Source organism: Microtus pennsylvanicus, chromosome 4, assembly GCF_037038515.1.
Source record: "Microtus pennsylvanicus isolate mMicPen1 chromosome 4, mMicPen1.hap1, whole genome shotgun sequence".
Classification (NCBI taxonomy): domain Eukaryota; kingdom Metazoa; phylum Chordata; class Mammalia; order Rodentia; family Cricetidae; genus Microtus; species Microtus pennsylvanicus.
This window is the reverse complement of record NC_134582.1, coordinates 46911643-46923675: the sequence shown is the minus strand read 5'-3', so window position 1 is coordinate 46923675 and position 12033 is coordinate 46911643. Positions and strand designations below refer to the sequence as shown.

At 37.4% G+C, this 12033-nt stretch overlaps 1 protein-coding gene across 11 annotated transcripts in view; it reads left to right on the top strand.

The window, feature by feature from the left end:
- Positions 1-5359, top strand: part of Matr3 (matrin 3) — a 38577-nt gene extending 33218 nt beyond the window's left edge. For 6 of the 11 annotated variants that reach the window (XM_075968951.1, XM_075968955.1, XM_075968950.1 and 3 more), the window contains 3 exons: positions 1088-1310; positions 1797-1918; positions 4309-5359. In XM_075968951.1, the coding sequence (XP_075825066.1) occupies positions 1088-1310; positions 1797-1918; positions 4309-4359 (396 nt within the window). In that variant the 3' untranslated portion in view covers positions 4360-5359. The remainder of the gene's footprint in view (positions 1-1087; positions 1311-1796; positions 1919-4308) is intronic. The other 5 variants (XM_075968956.1, XM_075968952.1, XM_075968959.1 and 2 more) reach the window with 1 other exon arrangement.
- Positions 5360-12033: the final 6674 nt, after the last annotated feature.

Genomic DNA, 12033 nt, shown 5'->3' with positions numbered 1-12033 from the left:
GATGGTACACGCATAACTCTAGGAGAGAGGGAGAGGCAGGCATATAGCTCTGGGTATTCCAAGACCGACAGACCAGGGCTACATAAAGAGTTCCTGACTCAAAAAAAACCTTCTTTTTTCTCTTCAAAAATTTCTTAGCATATTTGAGAAAGTATAAAATATGAAATTTCTTTCCTTTTATTTATTTTAATGGTGCTGAGTATAGAACCTTGGGCCTGACAAGTCTTAGGCAGGCTCTCTCCACCGAGTCAGACCCTCAGTGAAATATAGATAATCTTTTTTATAGCATTTTTGTAAATCTTTTTTGTTTTCTAATGATTTCTTTATTATTTTATGGTCACTGGTATTTTGACTATATATGTCTATTTGAGGGCATCAGATCCTCTGGAATTAAAATCACAGCTCTTAACCATTGCACCATCTCTCCAGCCTGAATATAAAGTCTTCTGATATTTTCTCAGATGAGGCAGGCTTTCCATTTGATGAAGTGTGGATCTTAGTGGGATTCATGTTACTGAAGCTTGACAGATTTGTTTTTCTACATGGTTGTTGTTTTTTATGTTAGGGGTCAAACTAATGACAACACATTAAAAGAAAACACTTCACCACTAAGCAACAACACTAAACCCCATTATTTAACTTTATGGCAAGCTAAATCGGCCACAATCTAGTCTTGCTACTGACCATCCTACTCCTGCTTAGAGTATACTCAGTAAACCTGTTTTCTTTTTTAAAAAAAAAGGAAGAAGAAAAAAAAGCTGAGAGTCTTTTTGAAGTCATTAGTGAGTCTAGCAGAAAATTTGTTTCCTTTCTTAAATAATACTTTCATTTTAAGGATAGTGCTGAGGGTTGACTTATACTGGCTAAGAAAGTATACCATCTGTGAGAAGGGATAATTAATGCAGGATTATTTTTGTGCAGTAAATTTGTTCTTTCTTAACAGTGTCATTTCCCAGGGAATATGGAAGTATTTGTCATACTAGATGAGGTTGGTGATGAGGAAAGATTCAAAACTTCAAAAATTTCATGAATCAGGCATGACATTTAAACCTGGTGACAAAAATGATGATGGTTTGGTTAAACTTAGGTGGACAAGATGGAGGATCTTGATCAAGAAAATGAAGCTGCATTGGAGAATGGGATTAAAAATGAGGAAAATACAGAACCAGGTGCTGAATCTGCTGAGAATGCTGATGATCCAAACAAAGACGCAAGTGAAAATGCAGATGGCCAGAATGATGAGAACAAGGAGGACTATGCAATTCCAGATGAGTATAGAATTGGACCGTATCAGCCTAATGTTCCTGTTGGTAAGCTTTAAAGACTTTCTTTTTCTTCTTTTTTTCTCCTAGCAAATGTATTAAAATAAGATTTAAAGTTGCTCTTATGTAAGCTGTGCTAGTATATAAAGTTTTCTTCCCGATATTAATTTGTAAATTTACATCAACATATTGTTCTAGTTTCCTCTTCCATGTGTCTCCTAATTTTGTATTACGTTATCATCCCCCTATGTTCTCTCTTCTCATGATGATTTCTAAAATTACACATTGCTTTTTGTTTTGTTTGTTAATATTTTTGTCTTCCATTTTAAGAGTACAGATAGGTAGGACTTTGAACATCGGTTAAGTAAAAAGAAAGAATATTGTGTTGTTATTTGTGTTTTTAGCTTAGGCTGTACTGGACTTTTCACAAATATGTTGTCTGATTCAAATTTTATTGACAGGAAGAAAGATTTGAGACTACTAAGTAAAATTTAAATTTACTTAATTTGTAAGAATGTATGTTTGTGTTTCTAGGTATAGACTATGTGATACCTAAAACAGGGTTTTACTGTAAGCTGTGTTCACTCTTTTATACAAATGAAGAAGTTGCAAAGAATACTCATTGCAGCAGCCTTCCTCATTATCAGAAATTAAAGGTAAGGCTGAATATAAGAGGAGACTTATGAAAGCAAATGATTTATGGAAATAAATGAGATACATAAATAAAATGTGTGTATGTCCTTGGACCCATCATAATGCTTTATCTCAAAGATGTTTTTCCTTAATTGGCTGGGCTTTAAGGGATTTAATGGGTTCTACTAACTTTTGAACCTCTTTTCACTCAAAATCAGATTCAGTAGTGTAGACCCGTAATTCTTAAACTTGGGAGATAGAATCGGGAGGATCAGTGCTATTCTTAGCTGTGTATTGAATTGGGAAGAAAGAAAAGTAATAATTTCTAACACTATTTTTTTACATTATAACTTATCCAAGTATTTTCAAACTAATTTCTCAAATTTCAAAGAAACTAGAGGTCCAAACATAAAGTAGAACAGTAAAAAGTTTTTGAGTTTGTTGAGTGCCGAGTCCCTGATTTATTTTAGAGACTGAGTCTCCCTAGTTCGTATTGCTTAGACTTTGGGATCCTTCTTTGTCAGCCTCCCTAAATACTGGATAAGTGTGAGCCACCTTTAAAAATTGTTATTCTAATGTTATGAATGATGTTCTCTCTTTTATAACCAACAAATTTTTTTTTTATTTCTACATTATAGCATAAATGGGTAAACCTCAAAGGGGGAAGCAAAAACAAATTGGTACTGTGCTTTTTAGTTAGGACCCTATTTAAGGTCTCAATATTAAGTAGTACAAGGAAACTTGAAAGTATTACTCAATTCAGTTGTAAGAGATTTGTTTTTTCACATTCCTTAATTTATAACGAATAGTGGCTACTTGTTGAATATTCCTAATCTGACAGTCTGAGACTCGCCACATCTGGTCCAGTAGCAGTAAAAATTGTAGTCAGAATGCTGGTACTCCTAAAAATATTGTGTGGGGGCTTGGGAGATAGCTCAGTGGTAAAACTGCTTGCTGTGAAAGCAAGAGGATAGCTCCCCAGAAAATGCCAGGCTGGGGAGGGGTAAGACTGTAATTCTAGCTGTCTAAGAGCAGGCTGGCTGGTGAAACCAGCTTTATCAGCAGGGTCTGGGTTTGATTGAGAGACCCTGCTTCAATGAATAAGATTGAAAGGCAATCAAGGAGGATTCCCAATATCAATCTTGGGCTTCAACATGTGTTTTTACCCATTTACACATTCAAGGAAGAAAAAATGAGATTACCTCTGGGGGATAGAGGTGCAGCTCAGTGGCAGAGCTCTTGGTAGCAGTGTAAGGTCCTAGCTTTGTTTCAGTGGGAAAAAAAGGTAGAATTGTTATCTTTTGACTATGTTTCAAGGGACCTCATTCAAATCTAAACTCCCTAATACAAACAAATCCCAAATTATTTAAACAAGAGAAACTCACCTGTATAGCATTCAATTATCTCAGCACATTGTTGACTGGTGAATAAAAAAAATAATTTTCGTTCTTGTTTATATCATTGATGTTGTTTTCAAATTGCAATCTGTATGTCTCTTACCATTATGGATATAAGAAAAGAATGGTAGCATTTTCAGTGCTAACAGCAGTTTATTTTGGGAGGAGGATGAGTATAGCTTCGTTCATACTACAAATGTACTGTTTGGATTTTAAGCCATGTGGTGTCAAAGCCATGCTTATTACCTGAAGGGTATGCTTTATGACTGAATACTTAGAGCAAAGATGAATGAGCTGCATTTAAAGGGTATTGGGGAGTTTATGTTGCTCAAATGAAAAATTGGCAGTTTTCTTAACTGTTTTGACACTTTTCTTAACTAGGTGTTTTGTGTTTCTTTTTTTTTGTTTGTTTGTTTTCATTTTCTTTTTAAGGATATAATGGCTTTTAACCCTCTCATCAGTCTGCAGTAACCAGTACTGATATATTTTAACCAGAAGTAAAGAAACAGAAATGCTTTTTAAATATCTTTCAAATTCCCTTAGAATCTTAATAGATCTATATCTAGAAATTATATGTTGGAGATCATAGGTAGAAGGGGTCTCCAAGCTATACTTTGTAGCCTAGCCACCTGCTGTTTATAAATAATGTTTTATTAGAGCACAGCCGGTCATAGCCATGGTCTTTCAAAGTATAACTGTGGCTCTTTTAGGTCAGTGAAATTGTTACAACAAAGATCTAATCTAGCTGTTTCTTTCTTTATAATCGAGTTGTTATTTCTAAACGTTAGGGTTAATTGCACATTAAAATATCCATTTTCCCCATTTGCCATTTTTTCATGCTTTATTGTTGTGTCCTGAGCAAGTTTAGTTTTCTATGATAAGATTAACTCATTCATAAAATATTAAGACATTAGTGTAAGTCCCTAAACTTGGAGTGAATATTTTATAACTAATATATATACACACTAGGTGTCTCAACAGTTACTTAGTCCCTGTAATTCTTTTTTTCCCTTCAGAAATTTCTGAATAAATTGGCAGAAGAACGGAGACAGAAGAAGGAAACTTAAGATGTACAAGAAGCTTAATTATTTCACAAGAAAACGATGGTTCTTTGATTTTAATGTTAACCTTTTTTAAACACAATACTGATAGTTAGAAAACTATTGTACTCTTTTGTTTTAGTGGAAAAATAATAGATGTCTGTTCATGTGTTTAAGTGTTATAGCAGAAAGTACACATACGGTTAAGTTAATGGAAAAGTATTTGTTTCATCAGAATGGCAACAGACAAAAGTACTTCATAGAGATTGACTGTTGTAAACTTATGGAAAACAACTTGCACCAATAAGAGATAACATAGAACCATTCAGAAAAATGAAATTTAGTAGTTCGAGGCTTCAAAGAAATGTCAACTTTTGATTCCATTCAATAAAGAACAAAACCAATTGTATTTTTTATTACTTTTCATCTGAAACATTCCACAGTTTAATCTGAGCCTTGCAGACTTCATTTGACTTTGGAAGCTGTTTTGGTTGCCTTTCTTTTTTAGAGATTTTCATGTGAAATTGGCAATTCGAATGCAGGTGCAGTTTTCTTTTAATGTCATGCTGTTTAGATGATAAGAAATTAAGTAATTGGCTTTAGATTTGTAATTTTTTTTCCCCTGAGTTCCTGCTAGGTTTCGTATTCTAGTAGTCGAATGTTATTTCAGTGAAATGTAAAAATATTCCCGTTCTCTTTGACCAGTATTAATTTCCTGAGAACCTATTGCTTGTCACTTGAATCCTGTAGCTGTCATACATCTCTGGTATAAGCAACATTTGATTTTTGAAGTGTGTAAACCATCTCTATATTTTCAGAATGTGATTTTACATTTCTGCATTTTAAAAACAGTTTGGCCATAATTCTAGACGCACGCTTCTAATTCATGTACCTGCACATGTGACCTTTGTGAGCAGAACTTTGCATGTATAATCTGTGTTTACTTGTAACTCTCTGGTTATATACTGCTTATATCTGTGGATTCAAGTTACTGAAGTGAATACCAATAAAAAAAAACTAGGCCATGTTGGTTGGTTGGTTGAACATGTTTGGAATGTTAACCAAAATATTTGTCAGTTGTGACTTTTTCTTTTCATTGTTAGGTTTTTGTGCATGCTTTAACGAATCATTCTTAAGTCTAGATTGGGTGTTCTAATAACAACTAAAGATCTCAGTCCTGGTGGATTTCTTGTTCTTGTTACATAATGAAACGAGCCCTTTTTTCTCCAGTTGTAAATGCTGAGGATAAAGAAATTGCTAAAGTTCATATCCAGAGATGTCCATGCCTTAATAGAATTGAAAATAGCATTGGAAAAATTAAGTTTTGTCACTATTTAAAATCAGGAAGGGATTTTAGATGTGTTTGATAATCTGAAGTCCAAAGAACAGTTTCAATTTAAATCAGTGACAAAAACTTTTTTTTTTTAACTTATTCATTTATTTATTATGTATACAATATTCGTTCTGCCTGTATGCCTGAAGGCCAGAAGAGGGCACCAGACCTCTTTACAGATGGTTGTGAGCCACCATGTGGTTGCCAGGAATTGAACTCAGGACCTTTGGAAGAGCAGGCAATGCTCTTAACCGCTGAGCCATCATCTCTCCAGCCCCCAAAAACTTTTTAGTAATTATGTTTCAAACTTTCCAGCCCAGTTGTATTAAAAGGATATTTCAAGTATATTGTTGGGTAAAATTTTAGTCTCCTCAGTAACATGCACAAAAAATCCTTGCCAATTTTTTTTATTTAATTTTAACTGTTACTAACGATCCACTTTTGTTAATTCCCGTTTTTGTTTTTTGTTTCTTAAATCTAACAGCAGTTTAAAAAAGTAGACTGGCCAGACATGGTGGCACATACCTTTAATCTCCCAGCACTTGGGGCAGCAGGCAAGGCTGCCTCTGTGTTGGAAGCCTGATCTTTGTGAGAGTCGCAGGCCATTCAAGCCTATTGCAGAACCTTTTCTCTAAAGGCAAACAAACAAAAGAATAACATTGTAAATATAAATGGAAACACATCTATCAGCAGTGATAGCTTAGTTTTTATGTCCCACTGTGTGGAGTTGGTGACTTGAAGAGTACTTTAAACTATTTAGCTTGATTTGTGGCCGTAAGTCAGATTTTCCCCCCAGATATGGCTATCTTTTTTTACTTTTCAGATGCCTATAGATGTAGTTATTTCAAATTGATAGAGTCCTTACCTAGCATTCACCCAGTCTGACCCCATAAACCAGGAGTGAAGGCATATACTTTTAATCCTGAAACTCAGGGCATATAAACGGGATCAGAAGTTAAGGTCATCCCTAGCAACGTGGGGAGTTTCAGAGCTCAGTCTGGGATAGAGACTCTGTTTTACCCTATGATTGGGCTTGAATTTGGGGTCCTCCCAAACCTGCGTATCAACTCACATCCTTGCTCCCTTCAGGTCTAAGAAATTTTTTTTTAATATACCTGCTATAAAGTTGAACATATATTCTTGCTATTTCAATCTTATTCTAGAAACATGAGTGAAGGTTTTAAGGATACCCTGAGTTTATTTTACAATCATTTTTCCTTATTGCTAGTAAGTTTTAAGTTCTGCTAGTGTTACTTTGCATATCCCAGAAGTAATTTTCATTTTATTGTGTACCTCTCAGGTACTCGGAGTGCCAAAAGGTAAAGTTTTAATTTGAACCCAGCCTGAGCAGTGTAGATGGTCTAGGTGAGGGAAAACGGGAAGATGAATTTCTGGCTATATAGCATATGCTCTCAACACTTAATTGGTTAGATTCTGTGGACACATGTATCTTTGTGGAGATTAGAGGAAAACTTTCTGAGGTCATTTGTCTCCTACTGCCAGATCCCCAGACCAAACTCAAAAGTTTTCAGGCTTATGCCAAGCACATTTACCCACTGAACTATACCAGTGACACCCTCCTCAACAAATAAAGAAAAAACAAGGTTTCACAATGTAGCTGCGGTTGTCCTTAAACTCAACTGTGTAGACCAAGCTGGTTTCCAATTCCCAGAGATCACCTGTCTCCCAAGTACTGGGGTTAAAGGTGTGTATCATTACACCTAGCTTTCTATGCAAACTTTTGTTTTGTTTTGCCCTGGCTATCCTGAAACTCACTCTCTAGATCAGGCTGGCTTCAAACTCAGAGATAACCTTCTGTCCCCTAAGTGTTCAGTGAAAAGCATGAACCGCCACTACCAGGCCTTCCTCTAAGAATTTTCAAGGTCATATCCACTATTTGAATTATCTAGGAGGGAAAGATTTCCTTTCTACCACCACTCCTGCTTTCACATACACTTCGTACTGAGTGGTTGCTGCAATGTTAGGTATTCAACTAAGGCCCTTGTACATAGTGAATGTAGTAAGTCTTCAGCCCCTGAGCCATATCCTCAACCTGTGGAGTGTCAACGTCCCATATGCCCATTCCACCCCTAGCCCACAGTTTTTCAAGACCAGGTTTATCAGTGTTGCCCTCAAGTTCATAGAGATCCACATAACTCTACCTCCCGAGTGCAGGGGATAAAGCATGTGCCACTGCATTCTGGCTGTGAATGTTCCTTCTTAAGGTAATGTGACGAGTTAGGGTATTTGTTTAGCATTTTTCACAGTAAGTTTTTTGGAAGTTAAAAAATGGGCAACCAAAAAATTAAAAAAATGGGCAACCAATGTGTGGTGGCACACTACTTTAATTCTAACTCTAGGAGGCAGGGGAATCTTTGAAGTCACCCTGGTCTACAGAACCAGTTCCTGGACTTCAAGGGCTAAACAGAAACTTGGGGAATGGGGACAGAACTAAAACCCTAGCACTTAGAAGGAAGATAAGGAGTTCTAGACTGATGGCTGGCTTGAACGTGATGCCCTCCCTTCATTTAGAATTCTCCATAGCTGGAAATGTATCAAGGTATCTAGCTGAGTTTAACCACTATAGTGTAGGAGAGCTAACCCAGGACTTTGTACTTGCTAGGTAGGCAAGTGTTACAGCACTGAGCTATTAACCCTTTGAGGATTGTTTTCCAATATTCCTCTTTTTTTTTGCAATATTTCTTTAATGAAAGATGACACATTACCAAAAATATGAGAGTTCAAACTTACTACTTGGTGAAAAAAATGCAAATGTTGCTTTCTAGTGATTAAAGGATTTTTTTTTTTTGTTTAAAGCATGGTATCCATGATACTACGTGAATCGTATCCATGACTCTTCAAAAAAGACTCATGCTGGGCAGTGGTGGCACACGCCTTTAATCCCAGCACTCGGGAGGCAGAGGCAGGCGGATCTCTGAGTTCTAGGCCAGCCTGGTCTACAAGAGCTAGTTCCAGGACAGGCTCCAAAGCTACAGAGAAACCCTGTCTCAAAAGACTCGAAGATGTTTCAGGAGCAGAAAGATTCCTCATTTGTGAAAAGGGTGGTGGGATTATTTGTGATGTTGGGGATTGAGTCCATTCCTCCAAGTAACAGTTACAATTGATTTGGACAAGATGCTGTTGCCACTGCCTGTCAAAAGTAAGGCCAGTTCCTGTTTGCTCAACTTTGCCAAAATTAGAAGTGAGCATTCTCATTGGTTATTTGGTTTGTGACAGGGGCACTGTAGTGATCCTGTGGTAGTCCAAACTACTCAGGAGTGCCTCACGTTACAGGTGAAGAGCAGCTTCAAAGCACAGTGAGAAACCATTTAAATGGAATATTTTTGCACCCTAAATTAGGTTTGACTATAAATGAGTTACCAACTGCTTCCTACCAACTTCTATATTGACTTCTATCTTAGGTGGGGTAACCTGTCCTATAAAAAAAAAATATTTAGGGGCTGGAGAGATGACTAAGGGTTAAGAGCACTTTGTGCTCTTCCAGAGGTCCTGAATTCAATTCTCAGCAACCACATGGTTACTCACAACCATCTGCAATAAGATCTGGTGCTCTCTTCTGGCCTGCAGGCATACTTGCAGGCAGAACACTGTACATAATATATCTTTAAAAATAAAAAATCTTTAGGTATAGAGCTGTTAAAACCCTTGCCTAACATGCTCAAGGCACTTCTGTCTCAGTACTAAGAAACCTGTTTGTGTCTCTGACAGCCACCTAAATTATAATGCTATGCAAACCCATGGAATAGATTGCCTTCAAATATTAATGTAATGACCTATGAGCCTAAACATAACTCCTTTTTTCTGGTTGTGCCTGATGCTTGTATGTATTAGGTGTATCCCATCTTTTAAGCTGCTGCTGAGCTGTAGAAAGCCAATCCAAGCTGGAGAAGTTAATTGTTCTGTCTTTACAATATGGCACATATCATCATTACTCTATTCCCCTAGGCACACTATTTTCCAAATCCCTTATTCAAACTATATAGAAATAACTTTTTAAGTTGGTCTGGGCTGGCTTCAACTCAGAGACCTGCCTGCTTCTGTCTCTTGAGTACTGGGATTGAAGGTATGTTGACACCATGGTGGGCTTTTAGAAAAGGTGGTATGGATTTGCCCATCTGTGTGTACCTGAGTATGGTAAACTAATCTGAAATTCTGTTCCTCCTGCTTCTAACCTCCCAAGTGTTGGTATACGTGCACCATGCCCAGTTTTATTTAGTGCTGGAGTCCAAACTCAGGGTTTAGAGCATGGTAGACAGCTCAACTAAGCTACATCCTCAAGCATCCCCCCTCCCCCAAGGCAGAGTCTGTCATGTACCTCTGCTTCTGAGTGCTGGGATTCTAGACTAGCATGCTCAAATTAGGAGTTTCTGTAAAATACTGGGGATTTAGTGTAGGAGGCCTTTTCATGTCTTAGGGACACATTCTACTACTAAGCTATACTCCTAGCCCTGGTTTTTGTTTTGAGACAGGTCTTACTGAATTGTCAAGTAAACCTTGAAGTTGGAATCATCCTACCTAAGCTTCCTTAGTAACTCATGATCCTCTCCACCCAGTATTAGATACTGAACTCCAGGCCTCATGTGCTAAGAAAACACTGTATTCCCAATAACTCTTAGCTTTTTATTTTGGAACAAGTTCTTTAAATTGTCAGCGTTTGGCCCTGCAATTGCAGTGTGGCCCTGAATTTTTTTGTTGGGTTGGGTTTGGTTTGTGTTTGGTTTTTTGAGAAAGGGTTTCTCTGCATATCCCTGGCTGTCCTGGAACTTATTCTGTGGACCAGGCTCGCGTCAGTTTTACAGAGATCTACCTATCTCTACCTCCCAGGTGCTGGGATTAAAGAGACACTCCATCACCGCAATGTTTTGTTCTTGAATAGCTGGGGTTCCAGACGTATGTGCCATTCGATCTGGCTTTTACCTGATTTTTAGGAGTGTTTGGGTTGGCCAAATGTGTGGTGCCTCTTGCCTAGAATCTTACACTATGGATACTGAGACAGAAGGGTTACTAGGAGTTCAAAATGAGTATGGTTACAGGGTAAAACCCTGTCTTGGGAGGCTGGAGGATGGACTAGAAAAATGGCTCAGATTCACAATACTGCTTTTGGAACAGGATCTATAGTCAGGTCCCAGCACTTAGATGGAGGCTCACATTTTAAATCCAACTCAAAGCCTCAGGCACCCACACAAATGGCATACGTTTAGACATACATGTTCGTACACTAATTAAAAATCTTTTCAACGACTGGAGAGATGGCTTTGCGGTGAAGAGCATTTCCAAGGGTCCTGAGTTCAATTCCCAGCAACCACATGGTGGCTCACAACCATCTGTAATGAGATCTGGTGCCCTCTTATGGCCTGCAGACATACACACAGAATATTGTATACCTAATAAGTATTTTCTAAAAATCTTTTAAAAGTTTTAGGTCAATTAAAGAATATGTAAACACGTCTTGATTTCTGTTACTCCTACCTCAGACTATTTTCCAAGTTTCTCGCCAATGCTGGTTTCTGAGGCTTAGATTTACAACAGACTTGGGTTTATTTGTTTTGTTTTGTTTTGTTTCTGTTTTTTTTTTTTGAGAAGGCTAATTTCCTGGGGGCTAAGGTTACAGTTGTGTAACACTCCCCCTGGTTATCAGCATCCTTTGGATAAACCATACAGTCTCTTATAACTGTATGGTTGCTCAGCAGCAGCAGAGTCAAACTTTCCCTTCCAATTGGCTATAATTGTGGGGGCTTCAGCTTAGTGGTTTGTGCACTTTCCTTGCAGATGAGAGGCTACTATGAAAAGTTTAGTATACAGTTCTGTAAGCGTAAGTGAAGTAGTTTAACCATGTTAGACCACTCATATTGATTTCTTTGGGGCTTTGAACTGTCCAGAAATAAATACTAAGGAGTAAATCCCTTGTCACCAAGATTGGCCCAGGGTAAAAATGCTGCCTGAGGTGAAGACAAAGGAATGTCACTGATGCGAAGACCTTTGAGTACTATACAAAGAGATGAAACCATGGATCTGGTTGCAAATGTTTTAAAAAAAAAAAGTGGTTGTTTCAGTGGATGAGTATGTGGTATTTTTTGAGGATTCAAATTTAATTTCCAGGTTCAATTTTCCTATATCAGAGTATACTCAGTTTTCTACAACATCCAGATAGTTTTTCTTGCTTAGTGTCATTGACAGAACTTAAGAGCTTGCCAATGATGAAAGCAAGGAAATGTGACTAAGAACACATAGGCCAGTACACTGAAGCTTTTAAGCTTCAAAGGTTTGGGGTTTGTTTTTTTGCTATGGCATGTGTAGAGGTCAGAGACAAGTTGTGGAGTTGGTGTTTTCTACCTTAATGTTTGGGT